The 17,911-nt window shown below is 35.4% G+C and overlaps 1 protein-coding gene across 4 annotated transcripts in view; it reads right to left on the bottom strand.

The window, feature by feature from the left end:
- The window catches only part of DYNC2H1 (dynein cytoplasmic 2 heavy chain 1), a 297,101-nt gene that overhangs the window by 256,539 nt on the left and 22,651 nt on the right, over window positions 1–17,911 (bottom strand). For all 4 annotated transcript variants that reach the window (XM_070426022.1, XM_070426020.1, XM_070426023.1 and 1 more), the window contains exons 14-28: window positions 17,433–17,585; window positions 16,719–16,817; window positions 15,298–15,437; window positions 14,985–15,213; window positions 13,567–13,694; window positions 11,027–11,142; window positions 10,238–10,365; window positions 7,586–7,735; window positions 6,716–6,921; window positions 5,614–5,769; window positions 5,410–5,524; window positions 5,083–5,253; window positions 3,255–3,637; window positions 1,582–1,714; window positions 1,369–1,486 (exon numbers count right to left, since the gene is read on the bottom strand). In XM_070426022.1, coding sequence (XP_070282123.1) covers window positions 1,369–1,486; window positions 1,582–1,714; window positions 3,255–3,637; window positions 5,083–5,253; window positions 5,410–5,524; window positions 5,614–5,769; window positions 6,716–6,921; window positions 7,586–7,735; window positions 10,238–10,365; window positions 11,027–11,142; window positions 13,567–13,694; window positions 14,985–15,213; window positions 15,298–15,437; window positions 16,719–16,817; window positions 17,433–17,585 — 2,425 coding nt within the window. The remainder of the gene's footprint in view (window positions 1–1,368; window positions 1,487–1,581; window positions 1,715–3,254; window positions 3,638–5,082; window positions 5,254–5,409; window positions 5,525–5,613; window positions 5,770–6,715; window positions 6,922–7,585; window positions 7,736–10,237; window positions 10,366–11,026; window positions 11,143–13,566; window positions 13,695–14,984; window positions 15,214–15,297; window positions 15,438–16,718; window positions 16,818–17,432; window positions 17,586–17,911) is intronic.

The following is a 17,911-nucleotide window of genomic DNA, read 5'->3' on the forward strand; positions in this document are numbered from 1 at the left end:
CGAGGCCTCAGAGCTAAAGCTGGCCCAGAATAAAAAAGAAGAGAGAAGAAAACAAGGAGCGGTTGGAAGCTTTAGTCACTCGCCAGCCGGAAAACAGCCCTCAGCCCCTCACCCAGACTGGCCAGGCACCCCAGTGGAGACGCCCACCCTGATCCAGGACACTCTTCAGGGCAAACCAGCCAGCCCTTACCCATGCACCAGACCTCTATTCTATATAGTAAAGGGTAATATGCTCCCAGCACCGGGATCAGCGGAGCAGCGAGGCTCCCTGCACCGGGATAGGCGTGACAGGGGGCAGCGCCCAAACCCCCTGATCACCCTGCGGCTCTGTGAGTGACAGGGGGCGGGGCCACAACCTCCCTATCTGCCCTACTCTGTTCATGACAGGGGAAGGCACCCCAACCCCCTGATCAGCCCTGCTCTGAGCCTGATAGGGGGGAGCTCCCCAATCTCCTGATTTCCCTGTGGCTCTGTGTTTGACAGGGGGGAGCTCCCCAACCCCCTAATCGGCCCTGCTCTGTGTGTGACAGGGTGCAGTGCCCCAACCCCCCCTCCCCGCCATGAGCCCTGCTCTGTGTGTGACAGGGTAGAGCCATAACCTCTCCATCGACCCTGCCCTGAGTGTGACAGTGGTGGCACCCCAACCCACTGATTGGCTCTGCTCTGTGGGTGATAGAGGGTGGCGCCCCAACCCCCCTCCACGGGCCTTGCTCAGTGTGTGACAGGGTAGAGCCATAACCTCCCCATTGGCCCTGCCCTGAGTGTGACAGGAGGGAGCTCCCCAACCCCCTAATGGGCCCTGCTTTGTGAGTGATAGGGGGCAGCGCCCCAAATCCCTGATCGGCCCTGCTCTGTGCGTGACGGGGTGGCGCCGCAACCTCCCCATGGACCCTGCCTTGAGTGAGACAGGGGGCGGTGCCCCAACCCCCCAATCGGCCCTACCCTGAGCGTGACTGAGCATGACAGGGCGGCGCCCCAACTCCCCAATCGGCCCTGCTCTGAGCCTGACCAGGGGCTGCACTTAGGGATTGGGCTTGACCTCTGCCACCCGGGAGCAGGCCTAAGCCAGCAGGTCGTTATCTCCCCAGGGGTCCCAGACTGGGAGAGGGCACAGGCTGGGCTGGGGGACCCCCTTCCCCGCCCCCGAGTGCACAAATTTTTGTGCACTGGGCCTCTAGTTTACTTATATTGACCATGGGAACTGTCATACTATATTTGTCAACTTACTAATTAGCTCCCCTACTAAACTCTAAGTTCTTTGTGTGTATGAGCTGTATTTTATTCAATAATCTACCTAAGAATCTAACATTATGTCTGGCAGATAGTTGAAACTTAATAAATATCGGTTGAATAAATGTTGAATCTTACCAGCAAACAGCTTCTTAAGGTGAGACTGAATTACTGAAGGATTGGTAGACTGGCCCAGTATTTCTAACAAGTCATCATCACCAATAAAATAAAATCTTGGAAATGCTGAGCGTTTTTCCTAATAAAAATAAAACAAAAAAAATAACCTTTTCTTTTCAAAAAATTACTGTTAAGTAGTTTACAATTTATTACATAAATATTAAAAAAACATGCCTCCAAAAATTCATTTAATGATTTCTGACATCTTTGTAGCTGATCAAGTATTTTCAGTAGACAATTTCTGATTCCTGCATGAGTAGTTAACGTTGTAACTCTGTTGTCTTTCTTGATGTCAGTCATTATTGATCTAAGCAAAGAAAATAACAGTCATTTTCACAACTATTTTAACAGTTTTTTGGCTGACACATATTGAGATATTTATTAACCTGCTTAAAACAAACACAAACTAGAGATAACCCTATACAACACCAACACATAATTATGCTGCTAATAAATAATGCTAAAATTCATAATACCCCATTACCATTTTTAACTTCCCATACTGCAAATTCTTTCATTTCATTTATTCGCTAAACAAACATTAAGCCCCACATCATGGAGCTATTAGGCTAGTGACAGAGAAAAACGTTAAATAATTTCTCATAACATTTCAATAAAGTTATAATAACTGCTAAAAAGGAAATTACAAAGTACTAGTAAAGTGGCTAATAGGGCAACTCTAATCTACGGCTTCTCGGAGGAAGTAATTTAAGCTGAGATGATGAATAAAAAGAGAAGTCGGTGATGACGAGGGAAACGTTTCTGGCAAAGATCCTGGAAAGCAGCTTGGAATGCCTGAGAAAGTGACAGGCTGGAGGCACGAATGCGGGAAGGAGAACAGCACGAGAAAAGGTAGAGAAATGGACAGGGGGCAGATCATTTTTCATCCTTAGAGCAAAAGGAAACCATTTTAAAGTTTTACTTAAAGCAACAAGGAAAGAAATGATGAAACTTCACTTTTTAAAAAATTATTCTGGCTGTTGTATGAAAAACTTGTTAAGCAATGACAAGAATAAGTCAGAAGGTTAGGCAGTAGTCAAAGTTAGTGACAACAAAAGTGCTTTAGAATAAAATTTTAAAAGTAGAAATATAAAGGGCATATTAAACTATAGTAAGTGAATTAATTAATTGGGTTAAATTTGCTAATTTAATAGATTTGAAAAAGGCATGAGTTATCAAAGATGTCCATCCTATTTCTGCTTTGAGCCATTAGGTGGTACCATTTATTTACACAGAATCTGAAAGAGAAAATATCTGTGGGAAAGGGATAAACTCATCATTTTGATTCTGATATTTCTCAGAAGAGAAATATGGGTTTAATGTAGAGGTTGAGGAGATATCAGGAAATAAAAGGAGAAAATAGAGTGAGAAAAGAACCTAAGGCTGAAAGCTTGAGATGTCTACATCTCAATGTTTTGAGCGGGCTCAGCACTAGGAACTCGGAGCAGAACCAGAGAGACAGGCGGAAACAGGAGAGGGCAGCACCACAGAAGCCAAGGGAAGAGACTTTATAAGAAAAAAAAAATTGCTTAACTCTATTAAATACTAGTCAGAGATAAAAAAAAATGCCCAACAAATTTACAATAGCAAAGTTGTGATTTGGTGACTCAAGGAACTATTAGGGATATACATGGAGAGAGGTAAACAGAAACCAGTTCAAAATAGTCCAGGAAGCACATGGCTGACCGAGAGAAAATAGCTGCTCAGAAATAGCTATATAACCACTAGAGAAAGAATTGGAATACACAGATGATTCTAATAATGAAAAAGTAATTACTTGCATTAAACACCTTATAATATGAATAAAAATTGCCCTATGTGTCTATGTCTTAGGCAGTTGTACTGACCTAAAATCTTCATCCACTCTATTGAAGCGTGCCTGTTCTTTTGGCAATGCTCCACGGCCAAAAATGGGCTCCAAATACACCCACTTTCTCTGAATATGGTTTAAATTCTGCAGGTACTCATCTAACTGTGCAAGTTTTCTTTCCCAAATTGACACTTTATCTTCAAATCCTTTATAATAAGGAGAATCCTTTAAGGACTGAAGAAGGCATCTATTATCTCCAACTTGATTTACTATATCTTTCCAGTCTTTAATCAGCTTGATGGTTCGTTTTTGGCTGTCTTCATAATCAGTCAATGTAAACACTGCTCCAACTCCCCAAAGATCAAGTTCACGTAAAGCTTCTCTGATTGTAACTTCACCATGTGCCCGACTATTTAAATCCTATTTAACACAAAATATCATGTTTATAACTTCAACATTAATTATCATATAAATAAATTGTAAGAAGTCTAATTTATAAGATGATATATTTTTAAGTGGATATGTTTTAGAGGGTAAAAGAGAATTACTGGCTAATGTATCCATGAATATCAGATACAAAGTATCCAGGTTCACATGGTCATAGTTCTGCGCCTTATGTTTTTTACTTCTAAACAAGAAAAACAGAAAATTCAAGCATCACCCTAATTGGTTTGGCTCAGTGGATAGAGCATCCCTCTGTGGACTGAAGGGTCCCAGGTTCGATTCCAGTCAAGGGCACACGCCCAGGTTGCAGGCTCCTTCCCCAATAGCGGGCGCGCAGGAGGCAGCTGATCCATGATTCTCCCTCATCACTGATGTTTCTATCTCTCTCCCCCTCTCCCTTCCTCTCTGAAATCAATAAAAAAAATTTTTTTTAAGAAAATTCAAGCATCCATCACAAAATACAAAACAATCTGATTTAAAGTTTTGCATGCCTCAGACATTGTATGTAACTTAAGTGTAAGTTCTGATACATCTAAAGTGATTAGCAACCATCCTGATTTATCTTCTACACCAATCACATTTATAACCTCACAATTATCTAAATATGTTCCAGGGTTATCAACAAACATACATTTTAGATAGGAAATAGTTCAATTTGACATCAGCAGTCCTTTTATCTCTATGCTAGAGGCCCAGTGCACGAATTCATGCACAGGTGGGGTCTCTCGGCCTGGCCGGCAATCGAGGCCTATCAGGAGGCTAGCTGGCAGGAGGGAGGGCCTGCGGGAGGTTGGCTGTGGGAGCACACTGACCACAGGGGGGCAGCTCCTGCATTGAGCACCTGCCGCCTGGTGGTCAGTGCATGTCATAGTGACTGGCTGACCGGTCGTTCGGTCATAACGGTCACTTAGGCTTTTATATGTATAGATTGAATGGGCAGAACAAAACATTGAAAGTCTGCCACTTATGATAGAATTGTGACAAGTTTTACTTTTATCTGAAACCTTTTCTAAATCTGAGTGGCAAACTGGCTGTAGGTTTAACTACATTAATTTTTGTATCCCTTACCTTCTGTTTATAATATATCCCATGATTTTAAATGTATTACATGTAAAATAATTTGTATTTATTCATTTTTTTATTAAAGCTGACTCCCTTTCTAAAGTAAGACATTTTTTATTTCATATATTTTCTCTCTCTCAAATAAGAGGTTTATATTATTGTTTCTATACTCTCATATACAGTGCTAGATATATTCAGATGTATTGCTACTGAAAGAATGATGGAATAATGGAACATTGTCACTACTCAAAGGGAAGAAAAAAATTTAACTTGCTTTTTTATTTAATAACCAAATATAAAGCAAAATCACATGCTAACAAAGGTCGGATATGTAAGATATTTATGAAAGTGATTCTTACCTTAAGGTCTGAAGCTTTGGCAACAATTGTATCAGCTAATCTGAGAAGATCACCAAACAGCAATTTCTCTAGACTAGTCCCCCTAGGAAGGCCAAGTAGACGAAAAAGGTCAAGCCAATGGTCTGGAGAAAGATGTTCCCCTCGCACATATTTCAAGATAGGAATTACCATCTGTTAAAAAAGGAAAAAAAGAAAGATCTATATATACATATATGAGCAAAATGCAAATTTGTATTTATTGTTATTAGGTATAAAAATGTAATTATTCATCTTGTTACTACATAATAAAAAGATAATTTTTTAACAGAATGAGTAAAACTATCTTACTTTATATTTGTCAACTTCTGATTGTAATTTCACTGTCATTACTGAATGTTCTTCAGCTTTTCTTAATTTGTCATGCCAAGTCATCAAAAATTCCTCAAACAGATATGTCTTAGTCCTATAAAATACCAGAAACACACCTTAAAACTTACATCCCAAAAAGCACTACCAAATCATAAAAATCTAAATATTATTTATGAATCAAACCGAAAAGTAATCCAATCTTCATTGGCCATTTCCTGAAATCCTTGCTGAAACTCCTCATAAAGAGCCCAAATTTGTGCACAGCTCTCAATGTCTTTAGAAATGCTGTATGCCAAAGAGAAGTTAGGCTCTTCTAGTCCAAAATGCTGGCAATCATCACTATTAAAAAAATAATGAAATATCATTAAATTTTAAAAGAAGGAAAATTGTTAAATATCATTATTTAACTGTATTCCCTGTGTGTGTGTGTGTGTGTGTGTGTGTGTGTGTAAGCTTGTGTGTTTGATAGTGGAGGTACACAGTGGGAGACTATGCCAACTTTACCTGAGAATTAAAGTTGGCATGAGCTTTTACTTAGGCATGAGCTTTTCTAAATTCATTAATATGCATTTTTTACAAGGGAGTTAAAGCAAAGTTGGTAACATATATAAATATATTTTATGTGCATTATATGTTATGTGATATGTAATTTACATTCATAATTGTATATATTTACGGATTATATGAGAATATTCTCAATTGAAAGGGTTCGCTTTTAGAATATAAAATATCCTTCATTTAACTGGTGTAATACCATTTAATAAATGTGATACTAAAACTTCTACTCACCTATGAAAGCAATTAGTTTAAGGCTACATTTGCCTAAATAATCAAAAATAAAACAATGCTCAAAATTTAATACTTTGTATCATTATAACATAAAACAATAAATTTTTAATTTGAGGTCTCTTTTTATTATTTTACTAGGTTCATTTTTTTCCTCTGAGCCCTGAAAGTCATTTACCATTCATTTTATATATTCCTTTAAAAAAAGATGAGATCACAGAAAGTAATTATTCCAACTCCCGAATTTAACTTTTCAATAAATTTAATTTTCTGTTCTATTTTTAGACCTAACCAGAATTTGCTTTTCTTTTAGTATCCTTTTATAATCTAACCACAACTCCTAGGAAAGCAGTAGCATGATCACTTATTATTTGTATCTTAAACTATTGAAATTTATAAGGAAAGACATAAAGATAACAGATATAAAAAAATTACTAACTTAATATATAAGATTTTTTTCAAATGAGTACTATCAGTTTTAAAGAAAAAAAAAACATACACCAGCTTTTTTCTTATGACTTCAAGATCATCAAACTCAACTTTCTTCTCTTTTATTAACTTTGCACTCTCATCGAGGGTATTTTGCTGGGCAGTGTCAATAACATCATCGCTGGGCTTTAGTTGGTCCCAACGAGCTTTAAATTTTTCCAATTCTTGATAATAGATCTGAAGACGTGATTTCACATTTCCTTTCATCACTTCAATCTATAAGCCAACAGAGTTTATATAATTTAATTCAGAGTAAAATCTCACTTCATTTTCACATTTTTATTTCTATTTTCTATGCAAATGAAAAATATCAATACTAACTTTTCAAATGATTTTTAATTAATTTAAGTGTAAAAAAATAATTCAGATGCATAAAATTAGACCAAAAATTTAAATTAAGAGATAATCCACAAACATCATCATTAGGAAATCATTCATGTGATTTCAGCACCCACTAGCAAAAAACTAATGTGATTTAAAAAAAAAGGTTGTTTAATGACTGCCAGTTGTCCTACCTGAGGGCCTTTCCCAACCTCCCAAACTGCTCAAGGGCATAAGACTAAATTCTGGTCAATGGGATATGAGTGCAATAGATATGTGCAACTTCCAGGCTGTACCCTTAACAGATACCATACACAGTCAGTAAACAAAATAATTCATAAGAAAGTATAAAAATAACATTACATGTATTCTTGAAAGGCAGGAAGTGAAGATAAACTACGTGAAAGGATCATCATAAAGTGTTGCATTATATAGAAATCCTGAGGGAAGTCAATTTAATCAGCAATATAAAATTCTTATAAACTTGAACTACAATGCAAGAAATCTTGTGAGAAAAAATTAAGTTTCCATTCCAACAAAATGACTAAAAGAATCTTACCTGATCTTTAATCATAAGTTGGTGACTTTCCATCATCAACTCAAATTTATCCCATTTAGCCTTCAGATTGCTAATTGTTTCTAAACCTCCGCCTGCCACAGTTCGTAAAAGTCTGTTTTTATCTTCAGCTTCTTGAAATAAAGGCAAAATCTAAAGGTCGAAGAAATGAAAAAAAATCACTTTTTTAATTCCATTCATTTTAATTTTTGTTTCACGATTTGCTTTTTAAAAATCAAGATTTGCTTTTAAATAATTTCTTTTAGTATCCTTAAATTTCTGGATATAAAGTTTATAATGTTTATTTATTATTATTATATACAAACTCAACCAAGACAGCCTGACATTAGAAATTTAAAAAGTAGAATAAAAGTGGTAACATAAGGCTGAATAAAACTGTAAATCCATAAAGATAATAATATAGCTGTTCAAAGTAAAATTCTTATTATAAATGTTGCATACATAAGAAAATGCTAAAAAGATTTCTAAAAAAAAAAACTGAAATTAGTGATTCCCTAAGAATATAATTAAATGTCCTAATTAATAAAGAAAGAAAAGCCCTGAAAAAGGGTACTTAAGAAACTGACAACTGAAGAAGTAAAATCAAGCTCCTGCTTTCTGTTTCTACTCGAAATGTCCCGAGTCATGTACAGTTAGCAGTTTGTTCAATGGTCCAGGTATAGGAATAGGTGCCAAACTGCTTGAACTGATTAAGTTTTTTAAAGCACTATAAAACACGTGTCCTATAAATTAATACTGTACTTTTACTAATCAACAAAGCAATAATATCCATAGAAGGATTTTTTAAATCACTGTGCTTACATAATAATAGACAATATTTGCTTAGAATGATCTGCCTCAAAATCTCAGCCTGGTTTGTTTGCTGCTTATCTTCCAGGTCTCAGTTCAGAAGTCATTTGTCTGAGAAGGTCTTTCATAACCACCTACCCAGTTGAGCATGCTTGCTCTTTCACTTCTCTTGCTCCTCCCCATTTTCTCCTCTCCCTCTTCTTCTCCTCCCTTTCCCTCTCCCCTTTCTTCCCCCACACATGAATGTGCATTCCACGAGAACAGAGCATGTTCACTGCTGCAATCCCTACTCCTAGCACAAAGCCTGAAATACATCTAGTGATCCATAAATATCTGTCAAATAAACAAATGAGTGAGTGCCTCTGTGCTTTCACTAACTGCCACTCCTCATAATTCCATTCCTTCTTTAGGTAATCCCTTCTACTAGATAAATACATTATTTTATTTGCCTTTAAACCCTCATTTAAACCATTAAGCCTTATATATCATAAAAAATTTTGTAATTCCTCCCACCATGAAGATATATTACTTCACTCACCCTTAAACTCTCAATTTTAAGTCTAACACATAGTAGGGGCACATAAAATTTATATTCTGATTTGAATTATTTCTCCTCCTTCCTCTAAACATAACTAAAATCATCCATAATAAGTTTTATAAAACTTTGGCTTGCCTCTTCTGGACTCTACCTTTCTGGATATGTTGTTATAAATCTTTACCACTCTGTTACCTTTGTCTCTAATTATGAGCTCCTCCATTGTGTGTGTGTGTGTGTGTGTGTGTTTGTGTGTGTGTGTGTGTGTGTGTGTGTTTCTCATTCAGCTCTAACTTTACACTTTACCATGCTAAAATTACAACCCTTGAAGTAGCAGCATGAATTATTTAAATTTAGTCTTATTCTAATATGCCACATCATAAAATAGACTGCAAATTTTTCTGAAGCCAATAATAAGCATTTTTTCATTGTTGACAGTATTACATATGCCCCCCATCTTCCCCCTCTACCCAGCCCTTACCCCACCCCAGGCCTTTAGCACACTGTTGTCTGTGTCCAACGGCTATGTATATTTACACTAATAAAAGAGAAACATGCAATTGGTGTCACTCCGCTACGCCCACCAGCCAATCAGGATGAGTATGCAACTTAACCCAACAAAGATGGCGGTTAATTTGCATATGCAGGCACAGAGTAAAGACTGAAGGCTCCACCCGAGCGAAGACTGAAGACCACTGAAGACTGAAGATGACTGAAGACTGAAGACGACTGAAGAGTGAAGAGGCCTGGCTTCTCCGCTGCGGCCAGAGCCAAGACCTGGGTCCCGGGTGCCGGAGGAAAACCGGTGCCGGCAGCCAGGGGAAGGCAGGCCTATTGCACGAATCTCTTCATGCAATGGGCCTCTAGTATGCATATAAATTCTTTCGTTAATCTCTTCCAGCCCCCTTATCACCCTCCCCTCTGAGCTATGTCAGTCTGTTTCATGCATCCATGCCTCTGGACCTATTTTGTTCATCAGTTTATTTTGTTCATTAGATTCCACATGTAAGTGCGATATTTGTCTTTGTCTGGCTTATTTACGTAGCTTGGCATAATAATCCTCAGGTTCATTCATGATGTCACAAAGGGTAAGAGATCATTCCTTTTTAACACTGGCATTATTGTTACTGTTTCATTATACCAACATAATATCAAGTGTCCAATCATGAACTAACCATTTGGACTAGATTAAATGGACATCATTATAATATTGAAATTATATGCAATTTCTAAATCGCCACAAAAAAAAAACCTAATTTAAACATCTCCAGTAAATAAGATAAATTTTAAACTTTCTTTGTAATTCTCACCTGTGGCTTCTGTTCTTGTAGCTTACTATACTGCACATTTGCATTACCTATCTCTTCCACAGACTGGGGCATAATTGATAAGACTTCCATAGCTTCACTGACAAATGCATCAATTTCATGTAAATGAGCTGAATAGGTAACATTAAAATATAAGAAATGTTATTACCAACAAAAATATTCATTTACATAATTTCTAAATCAAGAAGAATTAGAAATAATTTAATAATATACATTAAATCCTAAGTTATAATTTGCTTTCATAAAACATAATTTCAAAATATAGAATAAAAAGAAATTTTATCAAAGAAATTTCTTTGCATGAAAGTTGATTCACATTGTACTCTAAAATTTTGAGTAAAAAGTTAAAATATACTCATTCTTAGTAAATTTTACTCAAAATTAGGAAATTTTTCAGTCTTTTAAATAATATGCAAAAATATCTCAGTTTAAAGAAAACAAGAAACAGTGTAATATATTGTAAAATAGTAGTCATTTGAAGAATAAGAAGAAACACATTATAGCAGAATTATCTACCTTTCTCAGTAACATATGTAACAAAGTGATACTAGCTCAGACTCAAATAATAAAAATGCCTTCAATTTTTAGACCTCTTAGGAGTTGAACATGGATTTTACTGCTTTCTTAAAGTTATCATTTTAAGCACATTTCATTTCATAATACTTTCTATATCAGTTTTTATTTTAATTTTCACTGAGATTCATACTTCATAATTATCAAAGTACATGTCTCTATATATATAAAATTAAGTAAAAATAAAAATGCCTTTACCCTGGACAGACTTCTTCAAAGAAAGCACAAGCACATCAAATAACTTCTGGATGAGGTCATCAATCACAGTCTTCACAGGGCTACAATTAATATTTAAGCAGTCTACCTTGACAACACTGGAAAATGCCAATGGACACATTTTAACATGAAAAAGAGAAATTAGAGAAAAAAGACTCGCATTATAATATTATCATTCTGTGCAATACATTTTCAAATATAACTCAAAAGTATTAGTATGATCTTTAAGCACATTTACATTTCATTTAGAAAAAAATGCCATATACATACTATTATGAGTTTTCATTTATTTTGTTATAATATTACAGGTTTGGGGGTTTTTAAAAAATATTTGTATTGATTTCAGAGAGGAAGGGAGAGGTAGGGAGATAGAAACATCAATGATGTCTACTGGGGATGGAGCCCACAACCCAGGCATGTGCCCTTGACCAGAATCAAACCCAGGACCCTTCAATATGCAGGCTAATGCTCTATCCACTGAGCCAACCAGCTAGGGCTATATTATTACAGTTTTGATCATCCATAATGTTTATAAAAAAGGCAGCAATTACAAATTACTAATGTATCAACATGAATATATTTAAATATTCACAAGATATACTTGTCACAGCATGTAACATACATTTTTAAAATACTTATAAAATATATTCACTATTCTGCAAAGTATAAACAATAATGATAAGGGAAAGAAAATAAGGGTAGAAAGTGAATATAGATTATTAAACAAAAAAATAACATTTATACCTACCAAAATAACAAAAATATAATGAATTGTTAATTCATGTGTTCAATTCTGTGGGCAAACAGAGCTCTCAGATTTATTGGCAATAGTTTTAAAAAAATGCAACTTTTTCCCGGCCAGTGTGGCTCAGTGGTTGAGCATCAACCTATGAACCAGGAGATCACAGTTCGATTCCTAATTGGGGCACATGCCAGAGTTGCAGGATCGATGCCCACTGTGGGATGTGCAGAAGGCAGCCAATCAAGGATGCTTTCTAATCATTGATGTTTCTATCTCTCTCTCCCTTCCTCTCTGAAATCAATAAAAAACATACATTTTTAAAAATGCAACTTTTGTGAAGAGCAAATTAGCAAAATGTATCTAATACTTTCAAAACAGGCATCATGCTCTTTGTCTTAATAACTTCACCTTCAGAATTTATCCTAAGGAAATTTTCAGGGCAGACTCCAAGATTATATACAAATATTAATTATAATAGTGAAAAATTAGAAATAAGCCAAATGTAGGAATGACTAAATTATTGTATATTCACACAATTAAAAACCACATTTTTGAGAACTAGGTAATAACATGGAAAAATACTATTGAAATAGTGTTAAGTAAAAATAGCAAAATATAGTATGATCCAAATTTTCTAAGTACATAGACGTACTAATATAACAAAATGGGTAGGAAAGGTACTTTATTTTCAGTGCTTTAAAGTTGATAGTTACAGAACAGTCAAGGGGATGTAAAGTTCAGCATAGGTAATATAGTAAAAAATACTATAATTACTATGTATGGTGTCAGTAGGTACTAGTTTTATCAGGGTGATCACTTTGTAAGTTATATAAATGTCTAATCACTGGGTTGTACACCTGAAACTAATATAATCTTGTATATCAACAGTAATTAAAAATTTTAAAACTATTTTTAAAAATTATAAAACAAATGCAGTATTTTAATAATCAGGAAAAATGGCATGTGTTTTTAAGAACACTAATTCTTTGCATGGTACTCTCAATGCAAATTTTAATGTTCTAAACAAACAGAGGTTGAATCAGATTGTTCACCTGAGGAAAATCTCATATAAGGGCTAAATTACACAAAGTTAACAAAAAAAATCTGTCTTCTTCATCTTTCTACTCTCATAGGACAAAATTCTACATGTTATAAATGCTCACTAAATATTTATAGAAAGAATAAAAAATGAATTAATAAAAATGGTATTTTCCTTTACAGATACTATATGCACAATTGAACAAGGCCTTTCATAGAGCTTATTATAAAGTGGTTCCAGTTATATGAATTTCAGATGGTGAGGGGGATATATTCTCAAGTAACTGGTTTATGAGATGCCCCTCTGAGGGTTTCCTCTACATTTAGGGCAATACTAGGTGCAGCACTATACTGTGTGCCTCCCAGGGCATCTGGAAGGAAACAGAGCAGCACTAAAGCAGAGTCGAATGTCATCAGTTTTCTATCCTTTGCTGTGCTCTCAGCAGTAGCTTCTTAGCATTCTTAGACAGTGCCTATGCGTATCAAAGATTAGATCCTCATGCCAAATCCGTATCGAATCCTCCTCCCCAATCTAGTCTACCCAAATATGTTCCACCAACAGAGCCTCAGAAGAGAACCTTCTCAGTGTCAACAGCCCTACTCAGATGCTATTCAAGTGTCACAGCTGAGCTCCAGAGGAGGAGATGTGAAACTGAATTGACTTCTTGCCACTAAGTGAAGAGTACTGTCCCATGGCAAAGCTGTTCTGGTACATAAGGACTATCACTTTAACTTCTAATACCTTGGAAGTCGTTCTACTTCTTTTCCTTTTATTTTCAGTGCTTTAAAATTTTTTTCCCAATCATGAACAGTAGAAAGATGCTTTTCCACAAGAGCTTCCATATCAACTTGCCCAATTATAATCCATTCCTAAGAATGAAAAATATCATTAAAGAAATAGTACTAATAAATTAGCATTTTAAAGTTTATGGTTCAACTATTAATATACATTAGGGTCTAACCAATTAAAAAGGACAAGTGTAATTGTAAGTAAATTTCAACTTAAGTATATAAATACAATCATTACTATGCATCTAAAGAATGAACAGGGGAAATATCTATATATATATAAGCCTAAGCGACCAAACTACCTAACGACCATTTAACTAGTCGCTATGATGCACACTGACCACTAGGGGGTAGATGCTCAATACAGGAGATGCACCCTGGTGGTCAGTGTGATCCCACAATAGGAATGCCATTCAGCTGACTGACGGGCACCAGACTCCAGGCTCACAGCTGGTGAGCGCAGCTGCACAAGCCTCTCATGGCTCCTTGGCAGCGCGCTGAGCAGCAGCAGCAGGCGCAGCAGGACTGGAATGAGCAGGAGCAGCGTGCCGCCCAGCCCAGGCACTCGGGCTCCTCCCCAGCTCCCTGCCACTTCGCGTACTACTACATCCTTCGGGGGATGTTGGATTGCAAGAGGGTGCAGGCCAGGCTGAGGGACCCCACCGGTGCAGGAATCTGTGCACCTGGCCTCTACTGACAATTTAAAAATAGAGTGATCATAAAACTTTGTTGAAGAGACCTAAAAACCCTTACTTTATATTCTCTTATCAAATTTGATGTATACTAAGATAGACTCACTACTTTTAAGCCAAGAGCCACTCCGAGCTTCAAATCTGAAAATATTCATATTCAATTTATTCTAGAAATTTAAAATGCAGAAGCATTGCAGTGGCAGTTAAAAAACTGGTTGAATTCCTAGTCATAGTCTTAGAATCATATCAATGAGCAATGAATGCAATTGGGGTTTATCTTTAGAGTTAGTGGTAATAATACACTTAAACAAAAGCAAAATGTTTAATCATATCATCTCAATTTCATTCACTTCCAAGGCCTCCCTCCATGGATTGCTCTTGTTCCAAAGAATGAAGAAAATGATATATTTCCCTAAAAGGAATTAAAATTGGCCCAACATTCCAAGTTGACAGAACAATCTTTTAAAAAGCTACTTTCTCAATCTTCAAATAGTCAAAGATATAAATCATCTGTCGCAAAAACCTACCCTGTATAAAAATCCTTAATCCCAGCTTTCTGGTTTGTGATATTTTTATTTTATATCACACTATGAAAATTATTGGTTTGTACATGTAATACTAATTCAACCAACCAGGTGAAATATTATAACAGAAAGATGAAAAATTACATGTTCCGTACCTTATGTTGGTGTAAAACAGCCGACAATCTCCTAAATAAATCTTCTGCTTTTCTGAAAATAGTCAGAAATCCACTTGCATTTCTATCAATCATAATAGAAAAAATAGATTCATCTCCTGCCTCACCCACTCCCTTAAACTGATTAGGAATGCCGATAAATCTCTTCATTTCTCTGTAATACTTAGCACGGATTTCTTCAAAAGGAGGCCTGAATTGTAACCGTCCTTGTCTGCAAGTAAATAAGTAACTTTAAGATGTAAGTTATTAGAAAATTTTAGAATGAAAAATAAACTGGGTTTCAAAAAAATCTTACTTGTACAGTAAGTCTATATTTATTTCGGGAAGATTCTCATTAAGTGCTTCTAAGCCCATCTGATACTGATGCTCCAGAGCTTTGTACAGCTGATGATTCCAGTGCAGCTTCCACGCATGCATGTCACTTGCTTGGAATCCCTAATATGTTATATTTAAATTTTTTATTTAAAAATTAGGTAGTAGAATGAGGGTTAATGCTTTCATATCATATAGAGTAAAATTATAAGCAATCAAAAACTTATTTTTAAATATCTTAAAACAAGCAACTCCTTAATTACTACTTGTAGTCTGAGAGGTTATATAAAGTCAAACAAGAAAATCGCTAATTTTCATGTTTATAAATGGAATACAAAAATCAGTAAAATTTTTAAAATTAAGTTATAAATATAAGTAGATTTTAGAATCAGACTTTATATTTACAGTAAAAAGAACAACAGTGTTTTTGTGAACTTTTTAGTCCTTTTTCAAAAATCCCCATCGAGTATAGCTCTTTCCTTCCCTTCTAACCCCCTAAATAAACCTTCCACATTTTAAAACATGTTAAGTTTAAATATTAAAATGCTCAGGATAGTTTATATAATCTTTTGCTTCCATATAACCATAAATATATCAATTCTAACACTTTAATGTTTGGGGTTTCTTCTTAAAGTTCTAAGAACTAAAAAATATATGCAGCCCAGCCGCACATAGGTCAGTGGTTGAGCGTTCAACTATGAACCAGGAGGTCACGGTTCAATTCCTGGTCAGGGCACATATCTGGGTTGCGGGCTCGATCCCCAGTAATGGGTGTGCAGGAGGCAGCTGATCAATGATTCTCATCATTGATGTTTCTATCTCTCTCTCCCTCTCCCTTCCTCTCTAAAATCAATAAAAATATATTTTCTTAAAAATATATATATGCAAATGTATAAGCCACCTAACTCATATTCAACCAACATCCCACATACTATATGTGGCAGGCACTGTGCTGCTTTTCCTTACATCATTTCTTATAGAAAAATGTGAACAGAACTAAAATTTTTCCCAAAAAAGGAAAAAGTTCTAATAGAGTTATTTCAATCATTAGGCTTCTGCCTAAACTTAACCTTGTGTTCTACAGATGCCACAATTACCTAAAAGAAAACTAATGAATGATAAATAGTTAAGCACCTCCTCAGAAAAACTATAAACTCTGAGTTGAGAGATTTGGTATTCCGTAAGACAAATAGAAATTTCTTATATTTTTAAATGTAAATGCATTGTTATTTTATGGTCTTTATGTATAATTCAATCAAATTCTAATTTTATCAGTAATTCATTAGTAAAGGTTTATAAATAACCTTGATAAACTTTTCAGCAACTCATATATTAAATTCATATATTCTCTGACACGGTCATATTTCAAAGTGTAGACATATTTCAAAGTAAAACATACTCTACCTGTGCTTCGACACTTGCTAAGCCAGTTCTCAATTCCTGTAATCCATCTTTCCAACGCTGTTGTTGCCGAAGCAGATCAATATTCATAAGAATTACCACCTGTTAAAAATTAGAGCGGTCTCAAAGTATCACCTGAAATGGTAACTTTTCAGTGGAAAACCTGGACAGACACGACTTTAACTAAGTGATCCAGGTTAACTCAACCTAAAGTATGACATACAAATACCTGATCAATGCACTGAGAAAGGCGAAACAGCACTTCGGTGACGTTCCAGCCCAAATGGCATAACGCTAACTTAATCATGAGAAAATACCATATAACCCAAATCTAGAGATATTCTACAAGATCAGTGACAAGTACTCATCAAAAGTTTCAAAGTCATGAAAAACAAGCAAAGACTGAGGAGGAGGAGACTCTAGAGACTCAACAACTAAATGCAAGATAGGATCCTGGATTGGGTCCTTGAAAAAGAAAAAGGAATAGTGGAGAAACTGCAAAATTCAAAAGCAGCTTATTTCCTAGTTTTGTTAACTCTAATATGGTTATATAAGTTCTTAACAGGGGACGCTGGACAAAGCGTAGTATAAATGAACTCTGTTCTATTTTTACAACTTTAAGTCTCAAATTATTCCCAAGAAGTTATTTTAAATTACATTCTAATTACTTTAAACAATACTATTCATAGCTCATCCAATTTTATAAATAAAGTATACCTTTTCACAAAACGTAGTGTGCCATTTTCTCAGCTTTCTATTTTCAGTGGCAAGTCGGTCAGCAGCACTTTGGAGCTTTTGGATGTAGCCTTCTAACTCACCGGGATTATCCCAAGTAATTTGTGACTTTCCCCCACTTCCAGCTTTTGAATTCTAAGGTACAACAAATGGCATTTATGATTAAAGATATTAACCATTTGTCATGCATTCCAAATTCAATAGCATGTTTTTGTTATTGTTTAACTGTGGAGTTTTAATTTTTAGTTGTACAGAAGTTGTGTATTGAAATATAATCATGTTATTTTTTAAAAGTAAATAAATAAATAAAACCAGTTGTTGATGGAAAAGCACTAGTCTGCACATAAGGTTCATGTCATACTTCAATGAATAAGTAAATATAACAGCATACGAATTATATGTTATATATGTTAATTCTAAATCAACAAAAATATGTGAAACATAACCATTTAAATCTACAG

Source organism: Myotis yumanensis, unplaced genomic scaffold (assembly GCF_028538775.1).
Source record: "Myotis yumanensis isolate MYYU_CA2020_CCGP unplaced genomic scaffold, mMyoYum1.0.hap1 SCAF_10, whole genome shotgun sequence".
Taxonomy (NCBI): Eukaryota; Metazoa; Chordata; class Mammalia; order Chiroptera; family Vespertilionidae; genus Myotis; species Myotis yumanensis.